At 43.5% G+C, this 18,644-nt stretch overlaps 1 protein-coding gene across 1 annotated transcript; it reads right to left on the bottom strand.

The window, feature by feature from the left end:
• Positions 1 to 11,997: 11,997 nt before the first annotated feature.
• Positions 11,998 to 12,963, bottom strand: LOC125519607. The gene is made up of 3 exons (XM_048684354.1): positions 12,631 to 12,963; positions 12,337 to 12,546; positions 11,998 to 12,240 (listed from the first exon to the last, which is right to left on the bottom strand). Exons 1-3 carry the CDS (start codon positions 12,958 to 12,960, stop codon positions 11,998 to 12,000), a joined length of 783 nt encoding a protein of 260 aa, XP_048540311.1. The 5' UTR covers positions 12,961 to 12,963.
• Positions 12,964 to 18,644: the final 5,681 nt, after the last annotated feature.

An 18,644-nucleotide genomic window follows, 5' to 3' on the forward strand; every position in this document is an offset into this window, starting at 1 on the left:
TTCCCTAGTCATAATTGTATGCTGAATCGAGTTAATCTTCATAACTCCTTCCGACGGATAGGATCATCCCACACACTTTTTTTGTTCCTTGTAACGCTTCTAATATTTTCGCAATTAGAGAATCTGGTTCTTGTAGTATCCTGCAAGCCTAGCGAGAAAGGAGGGCTAAGTTAAATAACTCCAAATCCCTGAAGCCCAAACCGCCCATGTATTTGGGCCTCGTCATCACATCCCACGAGACTCAAGCAACATTCCTCTTCCTCCGTTACTACCCCACCAAAAAATTCTGGTGAGAGTATTCATATGCTAACAAAGTCCTTGGGCAGCCCATAGAATAAACTGTGATGGATTGCACTACTGACTTTATAAGCACTTCTTTGCCGCCAACCGATAACAACTTTTCAAGTCAAGCTTGGATCTTTTTCTGTATCCTATCTTTCAGAAACTTAAGTGAGCCATTCTTTGACCTGCCGACATCACTAGGCATGCCTAAATACTTCTTGTTGAGTGACTCATTAAGAACATTGAGAATCCCATTGACCTCCTCCTTAACAGTGTGGGGACATTTTTTCTTAAGAAAACTGAAGATTTCTCCTTATTTATTTTCTGTCGTGATGCTTTGCAATAAATATCCAAAAAATTGATACTTCTTCCACACCTTCTTGACTTGCTTTAAAGAATAGCGGCCTATCATCAGCAAAGAGTATTTGATTCATCGGCGGAGACGATGGAGCCAATTTGATGCCACTGACCTGTGATGACTGGTCATTTGATTTCAAGAGGCGCTAAAGGCCCTCTATTGCCAACAAGAAAAGATAGGATGAAGGAGGATCTCCCTGAGGGATTCCTCTTGAGGGATTAAAGCTTTCTAGTTTTTCGCCATTAAATAGCACCGAAAAAGAAACAGTGCTTATACCATGTCCATACCACAGGTCTCTATTGGTCTCTCCTTTTTTCTTTTGAGGAAAGCATCCAAATTTATTACTGATCAATTACATTGCTTACATATAATGGGCGCTCTATATACATGTCGTCCTAGCAAGAGTGCTAAATAACTTTAAGATATATTATGAGCATCTATATTACATTCTCTCCTCACATGCCTGAAAGAATCACATGCACTTCCTTTATGGTGGTTGCACTCTCTCCTTTACTTCCTTCTTCTATCCCTCTTCTCGCTCCTGCACGATCCGAAGCAAATGATCGCTGGGCCTCACAAGATATTTTGTAACAAACACAAGCCCTCCAGACACAGAACGACCTCAACACAGGACAAGTCCTGATGGGTAATGTTGCATGAAAATCTAAAAATTTCATACGAAACACCCAATATAATCTAGGAGATGCATAACAACGAGAGGGGGGTGTTTCTTTGTTTAGATCAAAAGCGGAAGCGTATATAACACGGTTAATTTAGTCGTACTCTTCACGATCCAACCGTTCTAGCGCTGAACGGCCCGCACTTTCGAGTTTAGCACACGTGCAGCTCGTGACATCTTGTCCTCCTTGATCCAGCAAGCGAAGGAGGGGAAGTAGATGGGATCACAATCAGCACGACGACATGATGGTGATGGTGGTGGTGTAGTAGCGGCAGCGCTTTGCTAAGAAAAACCAAGAAGGTGGGAGGAGTTCAGAGAGGCAACGACCGAAGGTGGATGGGTGTTGGCCCCCTGCACCTCCCACCCTAGGGTTTCCCCACCCTAGGCACATGGGCCTTGGTGGGGCTGGTGTGCCTGGCCCAACCACGCCAAGGCACACCCCCTACATCCCATGTGGTCCTCCAGGGCGGATGGAACCCCCCGGTGGACCCTCGGAACACTTTCGGGGCTCCCGACACACTATCCGCAGAACCCGAAACTTTCTCGGCGACCAAAATATGATTTCTCATATATTAATCTTTACCTATAGACCATTCCGGAACTCCTCATGACGTTTAGGGTCTCATTCGGGACTCCGAACAACATTCGTTCACCAATACAAATATGCTTATACTACCCTAACATCATCAAACATTAAGCGTGCGACCATACGGGTTCGAGAATCATGTAGACATGCCCGAGACTTCTCTCCGGCCAATAACCAATAGCATTGACTGGATGCCCATATTGGTTCCTACATATTCCATGAATATCTTTATATGTTGAATGATGATGTCGATTCAGTTAACCTCGTATGCAATTCCCTTTGTTCGGCAATATGTTGCTGGCCCAAGATTCGATCATTGGTATCTCCATACCTAGTTCAATCTCGTTACCAGCAAGTCTCTTTACTCATTCTTTAATACAAGATCCCATGACTAAACACATTATTCAAATGCTTGCAAGCTTCTTGTGATGTTGTATTACTGAGAGGGCCCGGAGATATGTCACGGAGTTACAAATCCCAGTCTCGATCCATGCAACCCAACAAATACCTTCAGAGATATCTATAGAGTACCTTTATGTTCACCTAGTTACGAAGTGACGTTCGATAGCACACAAAGTATTCCTCCAGTATCCGAGAGTGGCATAATCTCATGGTCTAAGGAACAGATACTTGATGTAAAGAAAGTTGTACCAAATAAACGAAGTGGTGCTATCTGATGCTAAGTTTACGATTGGGTCTGTCCAAATGACAACTCATGTCTATGGTTAGGAAAGCTTAACCATATTTGATCTACGAGCTAGTCTAGTAGAGACTCACTAGAGACACAGTGTTGTTTATGTATCCACACATGTATTTAAGATTCCCGTCAATACAATTCTAGCATGAATAATAAACATTTATTATGAACAAGAAAATATGATAATAACCAATTTATTATTAGCTCTAGGGCATGAATAATAAACTTTCCATCATCATCGCGGAGAATAGTTGTGGCTGCACGCTAAGTTTCAGCACTGGTTATAGCACCATCTATTAGAGAGCTCCTATTGGATGCCCGTGTGAGTCCAATAGTCGAGCTTTCACGCAGAAGTAGCCTGCCTCGGCCGACCACTACAGTTCACAATGTGAAAACCCCCGAAAAAGAGGGCGCGTGAGGGAGACGATTGCACACGGGACCTCCCAGTTCCGTGTGCGCATGGATAACCGCTCGAGCTGACGGTGTTTGGTGACTAATTTGCAGCGCGGAGTATACGAACTAGCGAGAAAATAAGTAAATTCGAATTTTCAAACTTTTTTATGAAATGTGAATAATTTGGAAAAATGTGAATTTAAAAATACACACTGAACTTTTTTTAGTATCCAATATTTTTTTTTCAAATAGCCACTGAACTTTTTAAATATATGGCAAACTTTTTCCAAATGCACATGGAACAATTTTCCAACACAGGATGAACAATTTTTTACATAAAATGAACAAAATTTTGAAAAACAAGAACACACTTTTGAAATTCCATACTTTTATTGAAATTTTTATATGATGAATAACTTTAAAAATACACACTGATTTTTTTATATACTATGAACAATATTTAAATGCACATTGAACATTTTGGTAATATACGCTGAAAAAGTATATAAATACACTTTTAACATTTTTGTGATATGCATTGAGCAATTTTAAAATACACAATGAACATTAGAAAATATATTCAACATTTTCGTAATATAGGGTGAACATTCCTTAAATATACGATGAACATTTTTTGTATAAACATGCAATGAACTTTGTATAATGCACGAAAAGGGAAATAAAAGGAAAAAGAAAAACAAAAAATAAAAGAAATAGAAACAAAAAAAATAAGATAAAAAAGAAACAGAATGCTCTGAGCCAAAATGTTCAGAATGTAAATTCATGTTACTTATATAATATACTTCTCAGAATATTTTGTCATTTTCCTGTCAAATAATTATGTTCATGTTCATTAGGTGTTCTGATTTCACCATTACGTTTCTGTTATCCAGTTTGTTGGGGAATATTTATGGTTCACAGCAAGCATTGTTCAGAGGGCGCATGATCTGTTTGGTCAAAGTGTAATTTAGATATGACCTAATTTTATGCAACTTAATTTGTATTCACATCACTTAAAATTTATTGACATAGTGGAGATAGCCATTTTCTTGAAGGCTAAACTAAACATCCGAATATAAAGTATTTAACCTTGGTATCATATTATCTTTAGATATCATTTTTGTGGTTTGCAAAATTAGTTGCAAACTAGAAATGTTTTGAGCCCAAACGAGCTAAGATATCAAGAAGATCTGTGATTCCCTAAATGGTTAATAAACTAAGCAACAATTGTGAAAGGGACACCACTTCATTGGGTTTTGAGCCCAGGACATGTTGAACATCTGAGATCTACTTCCCCAAATGAGAAAAATTTGCTCCATACAAAAAATACCAACAAGACATGCATTCTTCTTGACCAGAGTGCAACTGGAGGGTGCATGGTCGTTGTCTCTGCTTCAGAAATGGAGAGATCACGTAGTACAATCCTAAGTTCATCTTTGAGACTGGAAACCATTATTGTATCATTTTCTAGCCTAATAATTTTATATGCCCAAATTTTATTTGGGCAATGTCCCTGTTTAATTATGTACTCTTTTGTAACCAATTTTATCTGTAGATGTGCATGTAATAATGTTGTTTCCATGTTGCTCTACTTATTTAGCCTATATATCTAAGATCTAGATCTGTTATATGACTTTTTTGTTGTTAATTTTATTTAAATGACTGCATCCTAACTAGAATGTATGAAGATTTTTTTTTCTGCGGTTATACGTGCGCTGCAGGTGCATGTTTACTAGTACTCACTAGTGGAAAAGCAGTAGCTGCACCGCATCGCCACGGTTGAATGTCCATGGTACCACAGGGGACGTAGGACAGGAAGATGGGAACCCAAGTTGCTCACCAGGGGTGGGTTTACCCAAGGCCTAACAACACTAGCACCGCTGTTGCGGTGTGGTGAACTCACACGGGAGCGAGCCGAACCCTATACCGTAATTAAGCAGCAGCAAATAAATCAGAAAAGCTTCCTATCCTATACCTATGCGGACAACAAGTTGTACTACTGGATTTGGTCCGTACATGGATGCTTTCTCCACTGCATACACATTCATCAACGGGAAAAAGGAAACAAAATTTAGCAGAAAAGAAAGGGCCGCGCTACGCATCGGCCGGTGAGTTGAATTATCCGCCACATCGATGACCATTGGATCAGCGGGCTAATAGCCGTCTGATGTACCATCCGCGCACAGATGACCCCTCCTTAATTCCCACTGCATAGGCATTCAACGGGAAAAAGAAAACAAAATTTAGCAAAAAAGAAACAAAATATGTTTTCATGGGAAACGTACCATTCTCGTAAAAAAAGAAAGGGAAACGTACCGAAACTAAATAGCTCCGAATATTACTCCACGTGGCTAATCGCTGTCAGTTATACGAATGGGCGTCCAGATCGCAGGGCAGCCTCTCCTTCCGCCCTAGCCCTAGCCGTAGCTATGGTCTACATTGTCGGGAAACGGCTCCGGCCGCAGGCTGCGAGAAACCCGACCAGATCCCTGCCGGAGATGGACAAATCGATGGAGCCCTCCAGCAAGCGGATTCCTGCCGCCATAGACCCTTGCGAAAATCAACATATGGAGCCACCCTGCAGGCGGATGCGCGCCGCCGAAGATGACAGGCTAAGCGGTCTGCCCGACTGCCTCATCAAGAGCATCCTCTCCTTCCTCGAGTCCCGGCAGGTGATCTGGCGCTCCGTGCCATGCCTCGATATCGACTTTGCAGTGTTCCGCCGTCAAGCCCGCTGTCGAAGCCGAAAGTGCTGCATAACAGATTACGGACGAATGAAGGTATGCGCCAAGAGTGGCGGCCGTTCGAGGAGTTTAGCGACAAGCTCTTTCTGTTTAACAGCACCCCGTCCTTGGATAGGCTCCGGATACATGTCCCGGCTGTAAACTATGATGACCGGCAGGCGTGCTCGAGAGTCGAGATGGATCAGCAGGGGCATCCAGCGCAGCCGCACGCTGATTGACATTCACATGGACTCAAGTTGGGGTTGGGGAAAATGGTTCCTCCCCGATCTGGGATCCAATTCACACGCTGCTCCTTCGTGGTGTACAATTGGAGGATAGCTTTGCAGAGCAGCTCCGTTGCGGGTTGCGGGTACCCTGTGCTTGAGCATCTGAGTCTCGTTAAGTGCTTCTATCGCTTTCGCGACATTGTGTCCGGAAGCCTAACACACCTCACAATTGATGACTGTGTAGGCCATCACGGGTTTTCCGATGGAATTGTGGTCGCTGCTCCAAGGCTAACGTCTTTGCGTACTTCTTTGTCAACTATCGGCTGGCCTAATAGTATATACTCCCTCCGTCCGGAAATACTTGTCATTAAAATAGATAAAAAGGGATGTATCTAGATGGAGGGAGTATGTAACGGACACACCTTCCTTCGTCAAGGCATCACTATGTCTGACATCATGGTACCAGACAAAGGCTAGCTTTTTGGACAACTTATACAGGATAGTTAACATACCACATCTAGAATTGTTTGGTTTCAACATGATGGTAAGTCTCTCATTCTATTTATTTTTCACGGCTGACCATGCAATTACAGTACTTGATTTGTGTTCATGTCGTTGCTCAACTAGATCTATATATGCTGCTTCATTTCATAACAGATTGCCTCGATTTATCTCACACCTAGGTTAATTCCCCGTTAATGTTGGGTTCTAGCAAGGTACTGCTGCATAAGAAAAAAAATTATACATATACTTATTTAATCAGAAAAAATCTTATCATGTTAAGGGTAGTAATTTTCTTGATCAATAATTGTCCTTTATTGAATGATACTAGTAGAACGCACGTGCGTTGCCACGGGCTTTTAATTTTTTCTAATTACACCTATTAATGCAATTCATATCAAATTTTGCATGTATAATTTTTTTTCTAATTGTGCATATAATATAATGTATATGATATTTCAGATGTACAGAAGAGATAGCCTGCAACAATTGAAAAATAATTGAAATCCAATTCATCTGTAATGTAACTCGACGATGTGTACATAGATAGAGCAATGATCTAAATAACTGTGTTACGAACTAAGATCTATGTGATCCGCATAACATCTTCCCACACAAAGTCTAGAATATTGTCTTTAGCTTCACTTGCACGGTACTTCAACAAGTATAAAAAATATATTTCTCGAATCATAACCATCACGCTCAAGCAATATATATAATTGGCATGAAGATTTAATCGGGTTAACATGTACCAATAGATTTTCCATCTGTGGTTTACCTTTTTATCAATAATTCACTCAACATCTTCTTTCTCCATCAACTATCTCCACAACCCCCAGTCCATGTTTGCCGCGTCAATTGGTGACATATATGGCTCTCAATCCATCCTTCCATCTCCATCAACACAGACCTTGAATTTCAAGCACGTAATGGTGCACTCGTGCTATATTTCACACTAAAGCTCTCTCTCTCTCTCTCTCTCTCTCTCTCTCTCTCATTATAATATGCCAGTGCTCCTCTCTCCTTACATCCACTCTTTCACACTATATATATGTCTCTCGCTCTCCCACTCTACCACCTTACATCTCCCTCCCTCCCCTTCTCTCTCCCAACATCTTTCTCTCCCTCCCTCCCCTTCTCTCTCCCAACATCTTTCTCTCTCTTCCTCCCTCCCTCCCTTGCACACAAACACACACAGACATACCCACTCCCCCCTCAGTCTTTCCCTCTCCCACAACTCAAAACTTAATTTTGGCTCAGCTTAATGTTGCTCAGTGTTAACATTCGACGGCTATAGTATATCCTAGAGGCTTAAACATTAAATGGAAATGTTAACTGGCTAATCCTGGCTCATTTACTCCACCACTATGAAGCACACAAATTAATGGTCATACTCCGTGCAACAAACAAAAATGACTTCACATGTTATACTTTTTAATGCACTGCTATACTTGACATGGGCACCATGGCAGTAGTTCTGATACTTATTCTTGCCTATATTATGATTTAAGGAAAAGTTAACTGGCAAGCGGTCGCTCAAAAAGGGGTGGCAATTGAACCCCTTTTTGTGGCAGATTTAGTTTTGAGACGAGATCAAACAATGACAGTTTAAAAACAGAACTTGCCTTCTGTCACAATCGAACCCCTTTTATGGCAGATTTAGCTTTGAGACGAGATCGAACGATGACAGTTTTAAAAACGGAAATTACCTTCTCTGACAGAAACCGCCCTATCGCTCTGAAGAAACTGTCATCCCCTCTAACTAAAAAATGCCACTGAAATCATTCGCAAATTCCAAACCCTCCCAGTGACCGTTTGCCAGCTAAGGGGGTCCATAATTTATTCAGGAAACAAGTCAAATAGACCCAAAGATGAAAACAGAAGGATGAATAAAGATGAATAGGCATCAAGTACACTCTACTTACACAATTATACAACTGGATGTTATGTGTCTGGTGCAATGCTATCACAAATCGAGTAGTGGTTAGGCAAAACCACGAATCATGTAAGTGGATTTTGAGCTAACTTCTCCTAAGCGTTGCTTTCTCCTTGTTCTTTTTTGCTCCCTCTTGTGCTCTTCCTTCCTACTCAATAGTTAAATTTTAGTACAACAGTAGCAAGGCAAATTTTAGTAACAGGGTAATTTTAGCACAAGAAGTCTTAAGTATCTTTAAAAAAAAGTCAGTAGAAATCAAATTTCAGTGCAAGGGGATGTTTTAATAGGTCCATAAACAATTCAGTACAAGCCAAAAATTTCAGTATCCCTAGAAATTAATAACAACCCTTTATTTTTCACCATTTATAAAACTGTTTAGAATTTAATAACAAACTATGCCTTCCAAGAACAAAGTATGCCTAGCTATGAACAAAATACATTTACTATTCTTTTTTTAGCTTCCAAGAGGGAAAATGATAAATGTAATTCTGAGAATGTAAAGAATCCAGCTTGGCTATACAGCAGCAAAGGCTTGTGTCAAATGCCTCCAACACAAGGAACCCATGCTATGTATTCAAAGTTGGATCATTTAATTATGTATTGTATCAAAGTGAATAGATAAAGGCAATAGAGGGAAAACAACTCTATAATCTCTGTCGCAACAAACAAACAAATATATAATCTTACCATAAACATCATGGAAAGCACCAATGAACAAGTTCTCCAGATGGCACTGTCCTTCAATGTCGCATACACAAATGAAACATGATTTTTTTTTACTAAGACACACTTTTCCTGTTCATTCATTTAAAAAAAATACTTACCCTCTGGAACGGATCGGAATTGGGAGTTGCAAAGAACTAATAACACATCCAGATAAAGGACCTAGTGGTGGATGAATACCAGTAGCAAGATTGATAAGTTGAAGAATTATTCTGTAGAGTGTAGTGATCTGGAGCTGGTTAGAGCACCAGCCACAGCAGCGTCCGAGATGGCGAGGTGGCGGACAAAGGGAGGAGCGCAACACCGGGTCTCAGCTGCCTCCATGGAGCCCGAGGAACTCCGCCCGCCACCATGTGGACCCCTCTCAACACACAAAGCATGTAATGGACACATTGAACTCCAAAGATACCTTCATATATACATTGTGAAATGAAATAGCATAGCCGCTAGCCTGTTACTGGTTACAATATGGGGAATAAGTAGTTGTGTCGATAGCAGATGTCCAAAAATAATGGCAGGATTGCCTTGCTCATGCACTTTTAGAGGAGCAGGATGGAGCGGTCGGCCACAGCAGGCCGGACACAGTCCATGCAGATGAATCTAATTGGCTGTGATGTTGTGCACGCCCTTGTTCTCCCCTCCTCCTGATGTCCCACATGAGGCCCTGTCCTCGATGATGGGTGGTCGATGACGACGCACACGACCCATACGTTCTTCTTGTCATACACAACGTCCACGCTGCCATCTAGTCCTAGACCAAGCACGAATTGAATCAGCGAGCAACCCTTCAACCATCTCTTGTATCTCCACTACTAATATTCCTATATCATTGTAAAACATCAACTTGCAATTGCTGTACAAATTTGTACATTACAGGGTTGCATGCCGTTGCAACAGTTTTGTACAATAAAAATTTAAAAGTAACCATGTTTGATCTATTTTTTCAGATAAAAGTGTGGTGAATTATTAATTGAGTGGTTTAATTGTCTGTGGCTTCGTGAATTGTTTTGATCTTTGCTTCTGTAGCTACTTCCTCCATTCCTAAATATTTGTCTTTCTAGAGATTGCAACAAGTGGCTACATACGGAGCAAAATGAGTGAATCTACACTCTAAAATATGTCTATATACATTCGTATGTGGTAGTTCATTTGAAATCTCTAAAAAGACAAATATTTGGGAGCGGAGGGAGTAGAAAACATTGCATATACAAGCCAATAATGTTACTCTTTATTCTAAAGTCGGAGGAGGAGTAGACCAGATCATGGAGGGAGCCCAAGTGCCTATGGACCACAACATGATATGTATACTTAAAACATGGAGAAACATGCATTGCCAATTATATCGGAGCATTTGAAGATGGCGGTAACTGGTTGTGCGCTTGTGCTTCCCTAAGCTTATGAACGGTGCACTTCCACCCCCTTTGTACAAAATATGTTTCTTAATTGAAAATATATTCCTAACTCTACTTGAAAAAGAATATACAGATCTTGTATGTTATCCAAATATTTCTAAATATACTATATTTTTATTGAAGGACATCTTAATTAAAAAAGATGTTTCATACACTTGCTATGCATGATAGAAGTATGTACCTGTTTAGAGAAAATTTAATATACTATGCAAGAGAAAATGTATATGAAGAACTAAAAATTGGGGCATACTACTCAGAGTATTTATATCAACATATGTAGTATTGTTTACTTTTGTCCTGGAAGGAGTTCGATTAAGTTTTTGATGTAAAGCAAAATTCATGGAAACTTTAGAAGAAAGCATGCATAACATGGAATTATAGGACAAGAGCTCTGAGCTAGACACATGTTGATTGTACTATGTAGTTCTAGCTCCATCAATACAGACACGATTTCCTATCATTATAAGTAAATTTTCTGTTAGTAATGTAATTTGGTAAGTAAAGTAAAGTATTACCTGTATCCCAAAACATATGACACGTCACTGTTACCTCCAAATATGATGCAGTTATTCAATATCCATTGTTTGATTAAAGATATAATCATTTAGAGGCATCAAATCAAGTCTTCCTTTTTTGTGGGGAAAATCAAATCTTCCTTAAATAATTTAAACTGCACACCACAAGTACTGCTAGCCTCTAACCGCCAACACTTTGGGACGAAACAAGGCCTGTTGGCTTTAGATTGCTTGCAAAATTGGATTAAAGCAATCACCTGCAAAAATACAGCACGCTAGTTTCAAATCGCTTGCCAAAACACGACAGTGTACTTGAGGACAGTACATATCATTTCAGACTAACAATAGGAGGGAAAATAAGCTACTTTATGCTGAATTGAAGTACTCAAATTAGAGCTAGTGCAGTATGCCACAAAGAAAATATTGTTTGTTGAGCCAAACCACATTAAAAAAGAAGAGGAAGCATTAGAAGATCAGAGTTAATAGTTCGTCCTTCTGCATAGTTTCAAGTGTTGACCAACGCGTGCTCGACACGTGGCACGTCTTTGCGGACGGTCTAGCCGTCGGCATAGACCTGCCACGTGGCAGCCACTGGGAGCTCCTGGGGTAGGCCTATGCCGACGGCCTAGCCGTCGGCTTTGTTCGAAACTATGCCGACGGCTAAGCCATCGGCATAGACCTGCCACGTGGCAGCCACTGGGAGCTCACAGCAGCTCTATGCCGACGGCCTAGCCGTCGGCATAGTTTCTGTCTGTTTTTTTTTCTTTTTTCTGTTTTGTTTCAGCTCAGTTCATTTGAATATATACAACATCACACAACAAATATATGCATCACATAACAGCTGGCCCAGCAGCATCACACAACAAATTCATCATCAAACATCATAAGAAGCATCGCAAAGCATAAACATATAAGTATCATCACCACCAAGCATATAAGAATCTCACAAACAACAATAAGAAACATCACAAGCATATAAGTATCATCACCACCAAGACCGCCACAATGTGACCCAAAGGCTTAAGCGCCAGGACGTCGAGCACCACGGAGGTCGTCACCGCCAAGACCGCCAAAGCCCAGGTCGTCACTGCTAGCGGCAGCGCTACTGCCAAGACCGCCTCCACCTCCGCCTCCGCCTCCGTGGATCGGAGTGGTCGGGCTCCGTGTCTCCGGAGTGCTGCAAAGACCACCGCCAACGGTAGATCCACCTGTTCCCTGGATGTTGAAAAGACATATGCACGGGGTATATGACTGTGCTGAAAGGCATGACATGCTTTGGGTGAATAGATTGGGGATGAACTAACCAGCGAGGGGCCTGTGTTCTGTGCCACAAACTCCTCAAAGCTCATCAGCACTGGTTGTGCTGGTGGGCATTGTGCTAGAGGGAACTGAGGACACCTGTCGGCCGCCATATCCTGAAAAGCCTGCTGCATCTGGCTATCCCTCTGCACTTGGTGTTCATAAAGCCTCTGATGCCACGCCATGGTCTCCTGGCGTGTGTACTCCAGGTAGGCCTACGGTATGAGATGATGGAACTCATAAAACTACTAAATGCGGAAAATGAAGTGAGCAATGAAGATAAGAGGGAAAATACTTACAGATTGTTGCTCCTGAAAGAGGGACTGTGTACTGGTCACTGGCTGGCTCGTGCGCTGGCTCAGGCTCGGGTCGATCCGACGAAGCTGTGTGTAGGAGATACTAGGAGTGATCACAGCATCGAGAACCGCCTCCCGACCGTGCTCCTTGGGCCCCATCCTCACCACCGCCATGTCGTCCAGAGGCGCCGCAATGGGGTCAGGTGTGTCAGGATGTAACTTCAGATACGCTTCGGAGTAGGCCTTCTTCCTCCCTGCGGTCTTCTTGCCGTAGTACTTGGGCTCGCCAGGCTTGGGGTCCTTCCGCGTATGGGCGATCTCCCACGCCTGCATGTGTGAGAGTGGCCGCTTCAGTTTCTCCTCCTGCACCACCAAACAGAGGTTAGTCATACATAAGAAAGTGATGGTAAATCAAAGAAGAAGAATGTTTAATGGGGTTAGTCATACATTAACTGCCTTGTGGAGATAGTGGTTTCAGTTTCCCTGAGCATGTACTCCCTCCGTCCCTCGATTAGCCTTATTTTTGGTTCTCATAGCCGCCCAGGCTCCAGCCTCATCACACCAAAGATCCACCAATGTCGCCCAGGACTCGTCTTTTCCATAACACCAATTTGGACACACCTACATAATAAAAGCATAACGGCATGTAGGTGTGTCCAAATTGGTGTTATGGAAGCATAAAGCATAAAGCATAATGTACCACAAGGTAATGAAAGCATAATGAAAGCATAATATATGAAAGCATAATGGGAAATCTTTTATACTTACCGCCAAGAACTCGGGCCTCTCCAATGTAATGCCCATCCTCCGCGCTTCTTCCTTGGTCATCTTCACACCAAGAACGTCGTGGTAGTATGTGGAGATGGCCACATAGCGCACCTCGTACTGCATCTGGCGGGCCTTCTTCTTGCATTGGCGCAGCACGATCTGGTCCGCTCTAGCCCTGTGCTCCGGAAGAACTCGATAGAATTTCTACAATCATGCATGAAACAAGAATGGAAGAAGCCATGAGTTAAATCATTCATGAAACTAGAATGGACTTGTGCTTCTGAAGAGAACTCACCCAGAAAGTAGTGATCACGGCCTTGGCATGGGTCTCATGGTCCGCGTGGCGGGCCGCTTCCCAGTGGTCCCAGCTCGTGGCCAAAACCCGATGGTCCGGCTGCCTGACTGGATCAGGACAGTACAACCCCGGCCAATATAACTTCAGCAAGACGGTGATGAGGCCGTTGGGAATACGGACCCCTTTAGAATATATCCAGTTGCTGCAAAAGAATGAACTATTAGCATGTGACAAGCAAAATAAATAACAACCGGAATAAGCATGTGACAAGCAAAATAATGAACCACTTACTCTTTTCCCGTGGGCTCAATGAGCCACTTCTGCTCCTCAGTAGCAGGAACCTGCTTTGGTAGCTTTGCGTTGCCATGCAGCCACCCCTTGTTGTCAACCCCCTCCCGTCACCACCAACATCCCCGCCACCACCCTCCTCCTCGCCTGCCTCCCCCTCCCCAACCTCCTCCCCAACCTCCTCCTCCTCCTCCTCCTCGCCTGCCTCCTCCTCCACCTCCTCCTCCTCCTCCTCCCTAGAGTGTACCTCACTAGAGGAGGGCCTCGAAGACAACACCCCTAAGTCGGTGAGGGTGCGCTCTTTCTGGCCGCGACCCCCTGTAGTGGCTCTCCCCCCCAGCACCTCGTCCTCTAGAGGCTCTCCCCCTGCCCCCTCCTCCTCTAGGGGCACCTCTCCCTCGACCTCCCTGTGAGGAGTCATCGTCAAGTAGCCGAGGGGGAGGATTACGTGCTCGATCACTCCGACTAGGCAGGCCGACGACCTTGCGTAGGAAACCCACGCCATCGGCCTTCCCCTTGCCCATGTTCCACGAACTTGCATTGAAAAGAGAAAAAGCAATTAGTAAATTAAGGAAATGAAGGAAAAGGCATGATAATAAACACATTAATAAAAATGCATAAAAAGGCATATTCCTAAACTATAGAAAAAAATACTTGAAACGTACATCTGCTAGAACCCATATGAATCATCACTGTTGTAACCTCTTTCTTGGTCCGTCTCATCAGCACTATCAATCATATCATCTTTGTTGTCCGACGGAGGTGGAGGCTCTTCCTCGTCGTCAGCGTCTTCGTTTAACTTTTCTAGCATAAGTATGTCATTTTCATTGACAATGGTCTCACCATCATTCCGTGCATCGTCGACGTTTGGGTCCACATCATCATCACCCAATGGTCTAGCGTCATCGTTTCTAACCACATCATCATCATCATCATCAGGTTGCTCTTGATAGAACACTCCCTCGTATGTCATGGGGTTAATGTTGTAGTAATCGTCTTCATTCGGGTCTGGTAGCTTACCATGTGGCGACACCTTGAACACAACTTCCCAACCCTTTAGATACACTTTCTGGCATGGGTAAGGCAGATAATATACTTGTGTAGCTTGGGTAGCCGCAATGAAGAGATCGGCTCCGGCATAGACGGTTGATGGTTTAACTTCGACCAAACCAATGGAAGGCGTATGTTTTACCCCCTCCCGTGGATCGAACCATCGGCATTTGAACATTGGCAAACTTAGGGTCTCACGCCCCTGGCGGAGTTTAACCTCGTATATATTTTGTACCCTTCCGTAGTAGTCTACTGAATTTTGATCGGGGGTGTACACTCTAGTATTTATAGTTTTGGGATCGGGCGGCTGTTTTGGTGCTCCTCTGTATGGAAGCGATACCCATTCACATCATACTTTTTACATGTCATGACGGCAGGGTCAAAACCCATGGAAACCCATCTCAATTCATCATCCATAGATATGTTCGGATCTTTTCCCTACAAGTATAATGGAAATTGTTGCGTGCATTAGTTTGGTTAACTAATAAATGTTGAAGTAGGTATTTAATAGGGGAGTGTGGAAAATTACTTTCTCCATGAACCAAGCAACAAAATTTTTACGTCCAGGGTTTCCATGACGGAGAAGAGTAAGTGCCTCTGCCTCAGTAGGAGGATTCACTCCCGTCCATTCCTCTTGAACGAAATCACTAAAAAAAGATAAGCGGTGTTAGACCGGGACTAAGTGAACATGAAACATGATGATGTGGAAGACATAAAGGAATGGTGTAGTGGTATTACCTCATCCACACTTCCTCAACTTCCTTGATGTTGTGCAAGATATAGAACATGAGGTCCTCCCACTCTTGTCGTGGCATGTTATAAGATTTCGAGGCCCCAGCCCTCCCACCTTGCGCGTTGAATAGATCGAGCCTGGGTTGATACTTGGGCTCTTCTATATTGTATTGAGGCACCTTGTTATGCAGATGGGGAACGTGGTCTGGAGAGTATGATGTCCTGAGGTCTGACACCTCCTCTAGGATAACTGCCTCAGCTATGGAAGCTTCAATCTTAGCTTTGTTTCCACATTTCCGTCGGAGATGCTTGTTCTGCCTCTCAGGGCCGTACTGCCAGCGATTTTGCACAGGGCCCCCCAACAATACCTCGTTCGCGAGGTGCAGAATGAGATGTGTCATCGGAGTAAAGAAGCCTGGCGGAAAGATCTTCTCTAGCTTGACTATCAACTCCGGTGCCTTCTTATGCAATTTTTCAATCACCTCTTTACTTACTTCTTTAGCACAGAGCGTGCGGAAGAAATGGCTAAGCTCGGCAAGCACTCACCAGACATGCTCGGGGACATAGCCTCGAACCATCACCAGCATTATCCGCTCAATCCATACATGGTAGTCATGACTCTTCAGGCCGGTCACTTTGCCCGTTGAAAGATTGACTCCCTTACTTATATTCGATGCATAACCATCGGTGAACTTCAAAATTTGTTTCAGCCAGATAAGTACTTCTTTTTTTTCTGGCGGTTTAAGGACAAAGTCAGCATCTGGCTTGAACCAGTTTTTTCGACCGCCCGTGGGAGGCTTCATGTTCAGGCGTGGTCTATCACAAATTCTCTGTTGATCGGCTCTAGCTTTTACGTTATCCTTCGTCTTATCAGGAATGCTGAGGATCGTGTGGAAAAGGGACTCTGCCACATTCTTTTCGGTGTGCATCACATCAATATTGTAAGGAAGTTTGAGGTCCTTGAAATAGGGAAGCTGCGAGAAGGGGGTAATGTGCGTCCAGTTGTGCGTCTCACCATATCCCTCAAAGCCTTTGGCTTTGGCTTTGCCTTTGCCTTTGACTTTAGGCTTGAGAGCTTTTAGCTGAGCAAGAACATCTGCCCCCGAAAATGTTGGAATCTTGGTTACTTCATGAACAACCCGGCCTTTCGTGAAGTTCTTCTTGTCTTCCCTGTCTGGATGGTCTGGAGGGAGGAACTGTCGATGCATGTCAAAGGCTACATACTTGCCACCCTTACTCAGCCAAATCATTCGCAGAGCCTGCATGCACACTGGGCATGGCATCTTACCACTTGTACACCATCCGCAGAATAGAGCATAGCTGGGAAAGTCATGCATGCAATAGTGCAACCAAACTTTCATCAAGAAATTTCTCTGCAGATCCCGGTCGTATGTCAACCTCGGAAAGTACCAAGAATGGTGCAAAGCATCCACAAGCGGCTGCATAAACACACCCAATTGCTTCCCCGGGTAGTCAGGCCCCGGAATGATGAGCGACAAGAACATGGTCTTCCGTTGCATTAGGGCACCGGGAGGAAGATTGAGCGGAATTACAAACACAGGCCAGCAGCTGTATGGATTGGACGATATACCATATGGATTTAGCCCATCACCTGATATGGCTATTCTGACATTCCCAGCCTCGGCTGCTTCCTCGGGGTATTCTTCATCGAATGACTTCCATGCTTCCCCTCCCGATGGATGTATGATTTTTTTGGATTGTACCTTATACCTTCCTTGTGCCACTTCATCATTTTGGCAGACTCCTTCATGATGAAAAGGCACTGCAGTCTTTTTATAAAATCAAGATACCGAAGAACCTTAACGGGGATGGTTAGCTGCTTTTTCTCACCATCCTCACCGACCACCTCAATGTACCGAGACGAACCGCACTTCCTACAGTACTTGTCATCCGCATACTCGTGCCTAAACAAAAGGCAATTCTTCGGGCAAACATCTATTTTCTCATAATCCATAGAGAGTGCCTTCATGATTTTCTTTGTATCATACATGCTTTTCGGCAGTTCATGACCCTCAGGGAGGCTGTTAGCCCATACTCCCAGGAATGCTTCGAAGCATTTCTGGCTACAGCCGTACTCAGCCTTGACTGCAATCAGTTGCGAGATGGCATCCAACTGAGATATTTTCGCACCCGCATAAAGAGGTTTCTTCGACGAGGCCAAGACCTCCAAGAAGGCCTTTGCGGTTGCCTCCAGCTCCTCCGGTTCATTATCTGAAGGTGTCGCATTTGCCGTTTCTGCAACAATGACATCATCTAGCATGTCCCTAACCCCGTCGTCCTTATATCCATCGATGCGTTGTCGCATCACCTCCTCTCTACCACGGTCCTGCTCGGCTATGTTTATCGGCGGCATGTCAAAGTTTGGCATATATCCGTGCGTGCGAAGGTGCTCACTCATGTCCGTCTGATTTCTACGGTGACGTCTGGCACATCTCGCACAGGGGCATGGTGGGATAATTCTCATTGGACGATGGAATATCTCCTTCAAATACACATCGGTTTTCGCGATCCACTCTGATGTTACTCGATTCCGACGGATAAAACCACTATACATCCACTGATTATCTGCCATCCTCTGCTTTTTTGCAACCCACACAACATAATTAAGGATTCACTTAAATTAATCACATCAAATTTTCAGTTTCTACCGCGTTTAATCCACCTACATCTCTAATAGGTAAAGATGGGTCCTAATCCCACCCGAGGATGTGTAGATTGAGTACGTTCTCCATTCTACCCCGTTCCGAGACAAAATTTCGGCAGCACCTCCCCGCTGTTCTCCAGATACACGTCTCGGCAAATAGCCGAGAGAATGTGCTCCGGAGAACAATGGGGAGGCGCCGCCGAAATCCTGTCTCGGAAC

Source organism: Triticum urartu, chromosome 7, assembly GCF_003073215.2.
Source record: "Triticum urartu cultivar G1812 chromosome 7, Tu2.1, whole genome shotgun sequence".
Taxonomy (NCBI): domain Eukaryota; kingdom Viridiplantae; phylum Streptophyta; class Magnoliopsida; order Poales; family Poaceae; genus Triticum; species Triticum urartu.